Source organism: Apostichopus japonicus, chromosome 1 (assembly GCF_037975245.1).
Source record: "Apostichopus japonicus isolate 1M-3 chromosome 1, ASM3797524v1, whole genome shotgun sequence".
In the NCBI taxonomy this organism is placed as follows: Eukaryota; Metazoa; Echinodermata; class Holothuroidea; order Aspidochirotida; family Stichopodidae; genus Apostichopus; species Apostichopus japonicus.
Window position 1 is genome coordinate 164,420 of NC_092561.1, and position 15,189 is coordinate 179,608.

The 15,189-nt window shown below is 37.6% G+C and overlaps 1 protein-coding gene across 10 annotated transcripts in view; it reads right to left on the reverse strand.

Moving 5' to 3' along the window:
• Window positions 1-15,189, reverse strand: part of LOC139967299 (uncharacterized) — a 142,296-nt gene that overhangs the window by 78,470 nt on the left and 48,637 nt on the right. For 9 of the 10 annotated variants that reach the window (XR_011792969.1, XM_071971594.1, XM_071971288.1 and 6 more), the window contains one exon: window positions 13,663-13,869. Coding sequence is in view for 9 of the 10 variants with exons in the window: in XM_071971288.1 (XP_071827389.1) it covers window positions 13,663-13,869 (207 nt within the window). In the remaining variant the exon portion in view is untranslated. Of the gene's footprint in view, window positions 1-9,023; window positions 9,324-13,662; window positions 13,870-15,189 lie in introns of those variants that run through there. The other variant, XM_071971668.1, reaches the window with a different exon arrangement.

The window sequence follows — 15,189 nt, forward strand, 5'->3', positions numbered from 1 at the left end:
CGGGCCTTAAGTTCTTCATTACCGCCCTCATAAACCTTTCGGGGAAACATTTCATACTGTAGGTTTGATTACAATTTTGGAAGACCATTTTAGAAAGAAAACCTTGGATTTCTCCTAAATGAAAAAAACACAACTTACTTTGGCCAGCCAGGGGTCAATTTAACCCAGAACCTACCAGATGCTACTGTACAGTTGGACTCATTGCTTCTAACGTATGCCACATCCTTTATCCACTTGACCATAGCACTGGTATATTAAGAAAATTAACTAATTAACTTGATAATGGCCCTAATTAATGACTTAATATAATATCCACTCTGATGCACTCAGAAGGTGAACACTTTTTTTGTGTGCATGTTTATTATATTAAAAATTAATTTGTTTCTGTGAGTGACTTAAAGTGACAGTGCGTACATACTGTACATTTATTACATTTGATAGTAACCTGAATTAACCATATGTGTGGAAATATAGCAGATTGTTGTCTATATTCAGTTGAGGTTATTAAGAAAATTGTGAACAATTGGTTAGGACTTGTATATCTAATCTTGTTGAACAATGACAATCATCAAACAAAAACTATAATGCACAAGTTTGACTTAATTTTCAACAATATATATAAATTTAGAAACACTCAATTGCATGGTAATAATACTTTCAACATGTGCGTTTACAACTCCACATTTTCCACTTTTTACTTTTAATTAAAAGCCCCCCAGACTTACTTAATTTCTTCTCGTTATTATTTCTTTGAATGACCTCAGCATCAAGGAATCCTGTACAGTATTAACACAAGATGCATCCCATTTCTCAGACATGACTGTCAGGAAATAAAGATATTTAATGAACTACTTTCTCAAAAGTTGATGGTTTACAACAATACAATAAAACAGAGGGTGGCGATATGGACTTTGATCCAATTTACACTTCATAAAGTCTTTGTTCATGAATCATGTGGTGGTGATGATGTCATCAGTTGATGAATTATCTATAGTTAGTTTCTAAGGTGGAATATTTGAAAATTAGTAATCTATAGTTAGTTTCTAAGGTGGAATATTTGAAAATTAGTAACTATACTAGAAATCTTGTGGTTCCGGTGAACAGTGGTAATTAACATAGAATTACAATTATATTTCCTTTCAGTCCTACAGGCAATTTGGGAAAGGGAAACAATAAGGAGAAGAATTTTATTTTGACCCATTTTTGTGAGGCAGAGTTCCAATCTTTGTATGGTATTGTGTCATACTTTATCAATCCCCACTATTGGTGCTTGAGCATGCTCTTAAATATTGTAATTTATTTATTTAACATTAAAGGGTAAACTCGGTTAGCATAAAGCTGATCTCTCCCCCCCTCCCCCCCCCCCCCCCCCGAGGCCCTGTTAAAGGTAATTTTATTAGACATTTTTGGTCACTACATTATAGCCTAGAAGCTATTTCCATATTTAAGAAAATTTCAAGAAATTTAATACATACATGTCATATGGATAAACTTTTATTCATGTTTATGATAATAGGTGCAACCACTGCACATTTTGCCATCATCATCAAGTCCAATTCTTACCTTTCCCATGCTTTAATATACTGTATGGATAACATCATAAATCTCTGTACAAAAGTCAAACACCAACAGGTATATATATTGATTGTTTCCCATTGTGTCTTTTAACCACAAGGAATTTAGACCCCCTTGCACACCCTGCATAGATGACATACAGACATGTATGGGACATGTCAATACCTTCTGGTATAAAATCAAACATCTTTTAAGCCTGCTTGTGGATTTAAACCCCCCTGTACAGCCCCATTGTTCTCTCATCCTGGTTCCCAAAACCCATCCACAATAGTGAATCACCCTCATACCTTTAACAGACAATGCATCTTTGACCTGGCTAGCCCTGACACATTTAGGATGCTGGCCAGTTAAAAGTGTATAAAACCACTGGAGCGAAACAAGACTTTATTCAGAGAACAATTTAAGGTATTTAGGACTATTCCAATGTGCACAGCTGTAGTACAAAACACATCTTAGGGCTTAGTAAGTCCTGAAGAGGTCCAATGCATGGGATAGTACATACTGTATTGTCGGCCTTCTCAGCCTTTTGGCTAAGATCATGTGTAGTATCTGTTCCCTTTCGAGGGGAATGGTGATGCACACCCGACGATGATCACACAGTCACAGTCCCGATTCAAGGGGAACTTGGGTTGAGAGCGGATCAGTCGTTCTGTAGTTTGGTTTTCATGCCCAGGTTCTTTCCTGGGCGACTTTTTCTTAAAAAGTAGTACATACTGTATTGTAATTTTGAGGAAGCAAATTGTGAAAATGGCTGGTGCAACAAATCAGCTACCTGGTAAATTTTATCACAAGCTAAGGCCAATACCATGTATGCATGCATCTATAGGTCATCAGCTATGAAAGATCAGTGACAATCTGCATACCCTACAAGCTAAGTATAGGAGCAAGTCAAGCATTACAGTAGGTCCCACAAGCTAGAGGCAGTTAACTCTGTGCAGGGACTCAAGCAAAAAATAGCAACAGTACAAACATGTGACTACCAACAGCATTGCGATCATGTATCTCAGGACTGCTAGTACACCACAATCTAGGAACCACAATCTTGGAACAGTATGTATATCCACTACATTGGCACCTTTTGTAAAAACCTGGTTCCTACAAAACATTTTACAATCCAGTTCTTCTATTTATAAACACAAAAATAACTATGGAAGGGAAACTAACACATCTGTTATTAACTACAAATGACCTAAAGAAGGAACCCATTCAATGTTTGTTTCAAACAAACTATAAATTTTCTCTCTGCATAATATAAACCCATAAATTATATTCACATCACGTAAAAAGAATCTCCCCCACTTTGACTAACTTCCAAATTAAAGTTGTTCCCACTAAAACTTGAACAAAAATCACATCCCAGCTTCCCCTAAAATCATACCAAAAAAGGTATATTTAAGGATTAATATAAGTTCAATAGAATGGCATGAAAGGAACATACAATATACACAATCTTGCATTCAAATGTAATGGTTGTAATGGTTTTGACGTGTTACCTGTGGAGGAGTTGCGTGATGTTGATGATGGGAATGAAGTCTCCCAGGAGGGAAATAGTGAGTGGCTAGTAGTGGACGAAGTGCGTGGTGATTGTGATGTGATAGGAGATGGTAGTGTGGTTGTAAACAGCGGTAAGTGGGGACAGGAGAAGTCGAAAGGAAGAATGGTATTGTGTGGGGATTCATTAGTACGGTATGTAGACCGACAGTTCTGCAGGGCGGATAAAGCAAAAAGGGTCAGGGTATGTTTGCCAGGTGCTAAAATCCAGGATGTCAGTAAAAGGGTAAACAAAATCGTGTCAGATGAGGAGGTGGTTGTAGTCCAGGTAGGCACTAACAATGTGCAGAAGGAGTCGCAAAACATTATTCAGTCTAGGTACCACGAATTGATGTGTCGACTAGCATCAACTCGGGCTAAAGTTGTCATATGTAGTTTGTTGCCAAGATTTGACAACAAGGTTCTGTCAGAAAAGATTGTAACTTTGAATGGTTTATTGTATAGTTTGTGTGCCGACTTCGGCTTCACATTTGTTGACATGTGGTCATCTTTCCAGGGTAGAAGGGATCTGTTCGCCAGGGATGGTTTGCACTTAGCTAATACTGGGGCCTCGTTGTTTGGTAGGATGGTGAATTACTCTGTTGAACAGCTATGTTTAAACTAAATTGGGGGGCGATGAAGTCAGGAATTAGTTTGGATAAGGATTATGTTCCTAGTGGAGGCGATTATAGGCGTTTTGAGAGCAAAATAAGTGATAGTCATAGTTCTAACTTTAGGAGGCATGCTAAGGTACATAGTTTCAGGGATAGGCTGAAGATTGTCTTTACCAATGCTAGAAGTATTCGTAAAAATTTTGCTGAATTTACTGTGCTTCTCGAGGATCTGAAACCGGATGTGTTTGGTATCACCGAGTCTTGGTTAAGGGAGGACATTGATAGTGCTGAGGTTTCTCACCCGGGGTATGTTGTGTATCGTCAGGACAGAAGGGATACTCATAATGGGGTTGGTGGGGGAGTTTTACTGTATGTTAGGGATGACATTGTAAGTGTTGAGAAATCTCAGTTGCAAGGGTCTTTTGTTAATTCTGTCTGGTGCGAGTTGTCCACAAACAACTCCAAGAGGTCCAGGGACGTTATCACTGTAGGTGTTGTTTACCGCTCTCCTAACAGCAGCGATGATAATGATGTCGTGCTGTTTGATTCAATTAGAAAGGCTGCTAAAGGTGATGTTGTTATAATGGGCGACTTTAATTTTCCTGACATTAATTGGATAGATGGTTCTAGTAGTAGGAAAGGTAGTAATTTTCTAGATGTTGTGCAAGATTGCTTTTTACATCAACATGTTACTTTCCCTACTAGGGGGGATAACATCCTGGATCTTGTTTTGAGTTCTAATCCAAGCAATGTTGTTGATTTGACCGGTCTAGGAAAACTAGGAACTAGTGATCATGATATACTAGCTTTTGATGTTGTTTGTAAGGTCGTAAGTTCTATTAGCAAGGAAAAAGTACCTGATTTTTCGAGATCAGATACAGAGGCAATTGAAACTTTACTAAAGGGTACAGATTGGATTAATTTGTTTAGTGATATGAGTGCTTCTCAGTCTTGGATTTGTTTTGCTGATAAATTAAAGGTCATTATGGAAAATCATGTTCCGTGGAAGAATCGTCGTCGTAAAAGCAGTATGCCTCACTGGATGAATAAGAAAGTTAGATGTGCAATTAGGCAAAAACGTAGAATGTGGAAGTTGTTTAGGAGGACTAAATCTAAATCTGTTTTGGCCAAGTTTAAAATTCATCAGCTGAAAGTAGAATGCTTAGTCTCTGATGCAAAATTGAATTTCGAAAAAAGCATCGCCCTAAAAATTAAGGATAAACCAAAGGCCTTCTTTTCTTATGTCAGGTCTAAGCAGAAAGTTAAAGATGCAATTGTTTCCCTTAGGGCACCACAGGCTGATAAGTTAGTTACTGATAGTCAGGATCTTGCAGATCTTTTGAACGACTATTTTGTGTCGGTTTTCACAAGGGAAGATACGAGTAGTATTCCAGATTTTCAGGGGGGCAGTGATAGGCCTAAACTGGATACGGTCTTATTTTCGGATGACGTTGTCTTAAAGGAGCTGCTTCGTCTAAATGTTTCTAAAGCTTCTGGACCGGATGCAATCCATCCGTATTTGTTGAAGACTTTTGCACACTATTTCTGCGTTCCACTCTCGTTGATTTTTAGTAAATTTATGGATGAAGGTTATGTTCCCAGGGACTGGAGATGTGCTAATATTACCCCAATTTTCAAGAAGGGTGATAAGACTAAGCCCTGTAATTATAGGCCCGTTAGTCTCACTAGTGTAGTTTGTAAGGTCATGGAGTCTATTGTTAAAAAGTCTTTGGTCTGTCACTTCAGCAGTCAGTCTTTGATCAGAGAGTCTCAGCATGGCTTTTGTCAAAAAAGGTCTTGTCTCACTAATATCCTTGAGTTTATGGAAGATGTAACAAGCTCACTAAATAGGCAGAGGTCTGTAGATGTTGTGTTCCTGGATTTCCAGAAGGCCTTTGATAAAGTTCCCCACCAGCGTCTTTTACTTAGGCTGAAGAGCATGGGTGTCATAGGGAATTTACTGTCTTGGATCGGGAATTGGCTTGGTAACAGGGAACAGAGGGTGGTAATTAATGGCTGTGCTTCTTCTTGGCAGAACGTTACTAGTGGGGTTCCACAAGGGTCTGTATTAGGTCCCCTGTTGTTTGTTGCCTATATAAATGACATCGACGGAGATATTTTGTGTACAGCTAAGAAGTTTGCTGATGACACCAAATTGTATTCTGAGGTCTCTTCCAAAAGCGATTCTGAGAAATTTCAAGCGGATTTAGATAAGATTTTTTCCTGGTCTCAGGGGTGGCAAATGCTTTTTAATATTGATAAATGTAAGGTAATGCACATTGGTAGTAGTAACCAAAAGTTTACCTACAATCTAAATGGTGTGGAGTTACAGGAGGTCTCTGTTGAAAGAGACCTAGGTATCTACATTGACTCGTCTCTGCAACCTTCCAAACATTGTCTTGAAGCTGCTAAAAGAGGTAATAGGGTTTTAGGTATGATCAAGAGGAACTTCAGTTTTCTGAAAGAGGACATCGTAGTTAGGCTTTATAAGCAGTTGGTTAGGCCTCATCTGGAGTATGCTGTGCAGGCTTGGAACCCTTATTTTGCTAAGGATAAGGAAGTACTTGAAAGGGTCCAGAGGAGGGCTACTAGGATGATTAGTTCCTTAAAGAGGGTTCCTTATTATAGGCGGTTACAACTGTTGAATCTCACCACACTGGAGCTTAGGAGGTTACGTGGGGACTTGATCCAGGTTTTCAAGATTGTGTATGGTTTCGACAATTTATCCTTTACCGACTTTTTCATGTTTGCAAACAGTAGTTGTACTAGAGGTCATTGTCTTAAACTTCAAAAGTCGCATAGTAGGATTAATATTCGGCATAACTTTTTTTCTAATAGGGTTGTGAATGAGTGGAATAGTTTGCCTGAGAAAGTTGTACTTGCAAGTAGTGTCAATGGGTTTAAGAATGCTTTGGACAAGCACTTTAAGCATTGTAATCGGGTCTGAGTGTTTGTGTCTTCAGTTTTTTTCCCTCTCTTTATAGGGTCCTTGATGGGGACTTAAGTGTCCCTCCTGATCCTTTTTTCTACTAAACTAAACTAAACCAACCATACTATAGACTTCCTACAGACCAGTACTATAGAATCATATCATAGTTCAATGTATGTTGTACAAACATAGAATCAGCCCACAATATAAAACTACTTATTCCACAGTACTTTAATACAAGTTTAGGCCTATCAGTGCCAATGTTCATTGGACGAAAAGAACTAGTACGGTAAGACCTGAATGCCTTTTTGTACCGTTGGATATTTCAAAAGGTTTAATATCCATGAAAATAATTCATAACTGTTTCATATATCAATATCTGACTGAACTATTGACTGGCCTTGAAATTTCAGGTTGAATGTCCAGCAATGACAAAAAATAACAAAAATAAATCAATACTTTATAAAAAATAAAGCTCAATATTGCTCACACTTTAGTTCTTAAGCACTCTGTAGCTCTTGAGCAACAAAGAAAGAAATTATATAGCGAGATGCAGGCCCTACATGATTATAAACTATAATACTCTATGATGCTTAAAGTTGGAAATAATTTTTCCTGCAACAATACTGTCACAGCTTTTGCTAAGGGGGGTTATCATGCACACTAACTTGGTCAGTCACAGCTGGGGAGGGGTGGTTATCATGCACTAACATTGTTAGTCACAGCTAAGGGGATTTATCAAATATACACTAACTTTGTCAGTGACAGATATGGAGGTTTATCGTGCACGAACTTTGCCATTAAGCAACATTCTTGAAAAAGCTGCGATATATGAAAAATAAGCCTACATATACATGTATGTAGTACTGATTCCAACTCCCAAGATATGACGTAAGCCTTGATTAATTGAGGATTTGGTATTGTACATACACCGCAAGGGTGATTAAACTTCATAATGTGAACGCTAGCGTACTCAGTCTTGCCTGCCAGCACCCCACCCCTTCCCTACCCCTCCCCTCGCAATCGTGATTGATCACTTTCTACAAGTGTGATCAAGAATGTCTGTCAATGTTCTCGGTGATCACCTGACCCAAGATCTCTTTATTGCCCTCAAGACCTAGAGCTACAACACATATCGGGATAGGGGGTGAGGGGCCGGAGGTGAGTCTAAAGGGGTCATACCTAGTCCTACAACTACTTAATTGATTTGTATGCACCATCATTTCTAATTCCATGCTGATACACCTACTATTCTCAAAATGACCTGAACAAAACATCTAAGCCGAGGAGTAAACAAGTTCCTGATTCCCTTCGCACACTCAGGATGTGAACTTGAAGGTCATATTTCCCAAAACTAAATTATCCAAAGGACAATTTCTGTTCTGGCTTAGTTGGGGGGAGGGAGGGGGAGTGATATTTTGATGTGATTCATTCCCGTGATGTTATCAAAATATGACTGTAACAGAGACACCAATATGTCAACACCAGTCAAACTTAACAGTTTTTTTAAGCAATCAAAGGAAAATATTTTGCAGTACTTATTTATAGTATCTTGATCCTTGGCCTCAGAGTCTAACATCTTGAACAACAGTATATACTTTTTACATCTGCCAAGTGTATGTCTTGAATTTCATATCCAGATTTCAATGTGATCAGTCATGAAATAACAACACCCAGTGGTATTTTCACTCTATAAATGTAATGGTGTACAAATTTACTGACTATAAAAGAATTCGGCAAATTTCATTCAACAATGCCACATGTAGGTCTGCATACAGCAATGTAGGTTATACTTGCTTAATATATACAGGCACCTTATGTGTTTCTCTTTGCAAGCTTATCTAGTGGGTACTGCCACCTTGTAAGAACATTAATGAAAATAATTATGAACAGTATCTCAAGTGCTGTATCCCAAAGCACTTTTTAGCTGAGCCGGAAACCCACAATTCGAATTGGTGCAACCCACTTCACATGATGAAATTATGTTTTCACTATTCCTATAGTTAAGATTGCCACATGCTGTTATTCCCTCTTGTTACCCCACCCCCATCCCCCCACACACTTCTAAATCCACCAAAATAAAACATGCCAAAATGACACTATGCAAGTTAACCAAGTCTTCAGCTTTTCAATACAGTTTCTACAATATTTACTTAAAATTAATGCATGCACATGTAGGAAATAATTGGCAGAGATCTTTATATTTTTGCTAGCAATAGTCATAATATAACTGCATAAATTTCACCTGCGGCCTATAACAACCCCTGGCAATTTACAATTTATACGCATATGTAGGCCTACATTTGAACTCTCTCACACACATCTTCCCCCACCCCCTCCCTCTCTCCCCCTTCTCCCATAAACTGAAGTCTTACCTCATAGTAGCATCCATTCAGCAATATTTTAATTTGCATAATAAATCCTTCCACGTGTTATTCTCAGAAGATCTCAAAAATCCCAAACTTTTTCTTGGACTTGGACAGATATTAAAATCGTCTTCATATCTTCACTGTGTTACGTTGGCGATACTGCTGACATATATGTACATGTACAGTACTGCACAGCCCGATCTAGTTCTATCTACAGCTGTACACGTGAATTATAAGAGCTATTGAAATTCAAAAATCCCTGCACACAGCTGCTGTATCATATAAAAACTGAGTTACATATAGATAGTACCAGTAGTGTGTGTGCTTTGTTTATCACTGGTACTAGTGTTTACACTATAACATGTATTGTGACTAAGAGCTCTGCATATATGACTCAATACAAAACTAATAAATCAATGGGTGGGACTCACATTGGCAAAATTATTAGTCTTTAGGTCTTGTTTTTTTTGCTTTTTTTTTCACCGCCTTTCTTTTCTTTTGGGTTTGGTTGGAAATAATTGGATAATGGTATGTTGTATGACTAGCAGTATGGTGAAGGTTTGTTAAACAAGGATGGTAAATATTAAAGTTAAGGTTTATTGTATGTAGAGTTTAAGTCAAGGTCCAGAAGGAATACAAATATGAAAGTGGTTAATGAATATTTGTCAAGGTGTGTGGGGCATTAAGAAGTACTACACAGGAGGCACGAAATTAGTAAACAGTGGAGTAGAAGGAAATCCTTATGAATTAAACATTTGATATCAAATAAATATCATCAATTTGAAGAAAAATATCTATATACTAACCGTTTCACAATTTGTAAAATAATTGAAATCAATTCCAAATGGTTAATGTTTCTCACAGGTTCTTAAATATTTGAAATCAATTCCAAAATGGTTAATGTTTCTCGCAGGTTCTTAAATATTTGTGAATTGAGTTCAAGATTGTCAAACTTCCTAGAGCTTTCAATTCATTTCTTTGTGATACGTACAGTAATAGTAATATAAATTAAAACAGGATTTTTTGTTTAAGTGGTGCACACTATGGTCAATTAAGAAGGAAGGATCAAATTAGGGCACTCCCTTGTCAAATAGAAGAAAGTAATCTCACATCGGTAAAAGAAAAATACGAAACAAGAAGAAGAGGTCACCGTAGGTTCACCAGTTTGCATCTACAGTACAGTAGGAGGCACTAAAGATCAACAGGAAATTATTCCCAAATTTTAGGAGAGTTATTTGAAAAGAACTGTTGGTGTCGTTCTGAATCTCCAAATTACACACAGACATACATTACATACAGACAGGAACTTGTGTTAATTCAATTAATGTCTCAATGGAAGGGGGGGGGGGTGGGTAGAGATTTCTTTGAGGCTGCCTGGTAGCAAATAATTCTTGTTGATGTTGCAGCATGAGTGTCCATCTTTTGACTTTTAGCATATTAGAGGTCAATTTGAGGTCAATACTGAATGAACTTTATTTAAAGCAATGTTGTTCACCATTTGCATCAAGTTTGCTATTAAAGTTTATACTGTATATATACTTATTGGAAACAAACTTCTTACTCAATTGGAACATCAAGTATCTGCCCTACCTCCATGTACAGCAATATGACGGAGGGGGCAGGAGGGTGGGCGTGAGGGGGGCAAGGGGAGGGGTAGGGAGTGATTGTTCTCTACACTTCAGTAAAGAGGATGGTTGCATTTCTGCTCCTAACAATTCTCTGATCAGTATATAGATGTACTGAAAAATTTCTACACAATTACAATACGTTCAATGAACAGTGATTTTATAACAGATTAAAAGGTTTCAAGATGTGTACACCATGGAAATACGTATTACACCGTTAACAGTTCGTGCGAAATGCCGGGGTATGACAGCTGGTTTGTGAGGCAGCAGGCACGCAGTGATGTATATAACTTAAAACATTATTGTAATCAGAAAGCACTTAATTAGTGTACTTCAATCATGGCTAACACTGGATATTAATCAACATCAGCCTGGTTCAAAGCACTAAATATTTAAACTGTGACTGGAAGTGTTACTGGCAAAAGTTAAAGAACCACAGCATCAGTGAAATCTCAATCAGCTCTACAATTCCCTACAGACTGTTCTGGTTTACCTCCAAAAAGATCATAAATGCCTGAGAAAAGAACTTAAAAACCATTCTCTTCAGAGCATACATATGATAAATGCAACAATGTAACAACCCTACCATAGATCTGCAACAGACAAATTCCAACAATTGCAAATATCACCATAGACTAATTGGTTCCATCAGATAATTAAACTGTTTTGACAGGATTAAATTTGTTAACTTCATGAATGATTTGCATGCAAATCTGAAATTGACATCTTGCAAACATCTTATGGAGCAGATCAATTGAAGCTTTCATATTAACCATGAAAAGGAACCTTAAAACTATTACAGAGCAATCATAGCCATAAATTTAGCGATACCTGACAAGAACTTTATATATACTTGGTAAAGTTGTCACAATTAAAACAATTGTCTAAGTGAAACCCAATGAAATGACCCTATCCCCTAACACTGCCCCGTTCCAACCCCCCGCCCCCATCTTTCTCTCACCAAGAATTAGCCTACGTATACATGTTAAAAGCTATACAAGTTAAAAGCTGGGGAATTTGCTCTATATTAACACTGGTTGGAATCCCCACATGATGTATGTACATACTGTACATGTACTGTATGTTGCTACCTGGGTTCATTCTCGTAGATAGTATTTCTTTGAAGCCCTTCCATAATAAGCACAATCTATCTGTCCAACCATATAACCTCTGCAAACCCCCCTCTCCCCCTCTCCCCCTCTCCTTTATTGAGGTTTCAACTCACACTAATGTGTCATTTTGCTGATTGGTACGGTAATCAATTACAACAAATCAATTCTAAATTTTAAAACACAACTTAGAATATATCATTCATGATGGTACTATTGGTCCATACATACATTATCTCCTAGATGTAAACACTCGATTTTCAGCTTTTTGTCCAGTCAGAGCTAACACAGTATGTACACAACTGATGCAGCTAGATCAAAGTTGAAGGTTTTATGTACAATATTATTGGAATAAATAGGGAAATAGACAAAAACACATGGACAATAAGCGAGGCTAAATGGTAAGGTTTCTAATTGGCTTTGCACAAGGTCAGCTAGTGCTTAAAAGTGGCAAGTAATATCACCAGCAGCCTTTAAACAAATTTGATGCCTGTTTATTGAGGACACGCGGAAAAAAAAGACCAAAAAAATTACACAAAAAAAAACAAAAAAATTAGACCAAAAAAATAAATTCGACAAAAAAAAATTAGACAAAAAGGAGGAAATTCAACCCGGCTGGTAAAATAAAATCCTGTTCAGTGTCTTATCTAAAATTCCTTCATAGTCACATTTATACAGTACTTAGGTTAAGAATAGAAAATGGAAATTTAAGGAAAGGCAGACTTTATATTTATGACTTTGATACTGAAATGTACAGTGATTGTGCATATGTTACCGTACGTACAGGTACATGTAAGAACTTTTAGCAGCTTAAGATCCACTAGTTCATACATAATGTTCACATTAGGATGCGCCATTGCGGGATTCTCGCAATTTAGTCCCGCAAAATAATTTTCTCTTGGGGGGGGGGGCAATTTCCCTCAACAATTCCTGGTACTTCCAGCGACGTGCACCATTACTGTAGTCATAAAACTTGCCAATAACAAACCGGATATTGTATTTGTAAGGAGCCATGCGATTGGTCAAATCTTTCCAAAATGAAAACACTGGCTTTGTTAGTGCGGCACTGCACAGTGTGTATTGGTCGCATTGGTCGACCATGTGTACTGCACTGTATGTACCATATGTGCGCTAAATCTCAGTACGGGCAACTACTAACGTCATGAATATCCACCTCTCCCCCCCCCCAAACAAAATAAAACAAAAGTTGGTTTTGAAAATAAAAAAAAAATTGATTAGGGGAATTGGGGAATTCCCCCCTTTTTTAACATTCTAGCACTAACACAGCATGGTAATCTGTACAAAACAGGCACCCAGCCTAGAGGAGAGCAACACAGTTAAAATTATGCCCAGAGACTTATAAAATAGCTCTCTATTTACGTTATGTTGCAAGCTTGTATAATTCTGACTACAGGCCGTGGAACTTCACACTGCACCACCATGTTTGAACGAATCCATGCTTGCACATGTTTATGGTTTCAAATTGCAAACTTTTGTCATAATTTGTTTCTCGTTTCATTTTCAAAACCTTAATGTTGCAAATTCAGTGCTAAATAGCTAAAAATGTTATCACATGTCCTTAAAACAAATCTCAGGAGAATTTTCACAGCTTTCATCGTTACTTTCTGGTATTTAGCGATGTAAGCGACAGGTAAGCAGCCAGCAGCGAGGTTAATTCTTACCGCGACGGATTATACAGAGGCCACTTTTATAAATATAAAAAATTAAGAAAAATTTAAATATGCCATGACTTATATTATTGAGAACTGACAAGTACGTTAGCTGGACCTATTTAATTGTCATACATGTATCCTGTCATCGTGGTTTATTTTCTTTGTAAATCAAACCAACCTCTAGGGCCGGGGGAGGAGGGGGGGAGATTATAGTTTAGAGCTCATGATTTAAACATACCTGTAAATCTACAGTGCCAACCCGGACCTTAATGAGTGCATTCAGCACTCCCACCCCATCGACAATGTCACTGGCATCACCTCCCTCCATCCTACTAGCCGAGTTGACCGAAGAGATGCTGTTGGTACGCTCCATGATAAAGCTCCCATCCGATGTAGACCAGTTGTCCTGATCCTCATCAGAGGTGGAATCGATAGTAACTGTCCTCTGGAATGGAGAAATAAAGAGAACAATACACACAACTTAATTCATATGGAAACCATAGGCGTAGGAGCCTCATTTGATTTGGGGGGGCTGTAACGACTCCTACGCCTCTGATGGAAACAATTACTAATTGGAAACAAACAACAACAAAACAAATCTTTTTGGAAACGTACCAGTTTTAAAGCACTTTTTACTGGGATGATAGATTCAAAAAATTTGAACTTTTCATTGCAAATAATATTCAAGAAAGTCATCCATTTTAATGTTTCAAATTATATCTTTTCATGGAATTCATACTGATACCTGAAAACTAGTGTCTGGGCAACAAAACTGTGAGAATCACTTTCTGATTAATTAATCAGTTGGTCGTTACTTTGATACTTTTGTGAAAACCTGCCAAAAACCATGTACAAGCTGATGCATACTGTAGAGCAGAAAGAAGATTACTGTACTCCTAAACACACTGTAATGTAAGTAAGCCAATGATGGCTTATGGTGGCAGACATGTCATATTGTAGGTAGAGGAAAATATTTTATGGCTCCAAGTGAGCCCTGTGGTTATCTTGATTCCCTGGATAGCCCAGTTAGTCAGAAAGGAAGCATCCAATCATAACCATATATGTCACACAACAATAATAATAACTAGTTGATTCATATAGAGCACCTACAGTATAAATAAACATTTTACTCAAGTTTATGCATTTTACGGTTTAGGCAGGGTAGCTTGCTAGCACCCCCCCCCCCCTCTACAGTATGTACTGAACAGCATTTAACTATGTATGTACACAAACACACCTTCATGGTGCAGGTTATAGTCCTCATGTTTTCCGAATACAATTTATTTCCCAATTTTTGCATGCTTCTGTTGTATATTGTACAACTGCCATACATGCATATTATTAATAGCATCGTAGATACAAATCACTATACACTAACACATCTTTGTCTGATGCATAAATGTTTCCTCCAGAAATATTAATCAAATTCTCATGAATTTTTAATTCTCAACAAATGGGTAAATCTTTATAATTGTTTTTTCTTGGTTCGGTCAGGTATCAATAACACATGGCACAGGATAGTACAGTACTGTTTGCAATGGTAAAGTCAAACAGATTCTTAACACCGTTTAATGTAACATCCACATCATCCATGTATTTAACATCCACATCATGTAACATCCACATCATCCATGTATTTAACATCCACATCATGTAACATCCACATCATCCATGTATTTAACATCCACATCATGTAACATCCACATCATCCATGTATTTAACATCCACATCATGTAACATCCACATCATCCATGTATTTAACATC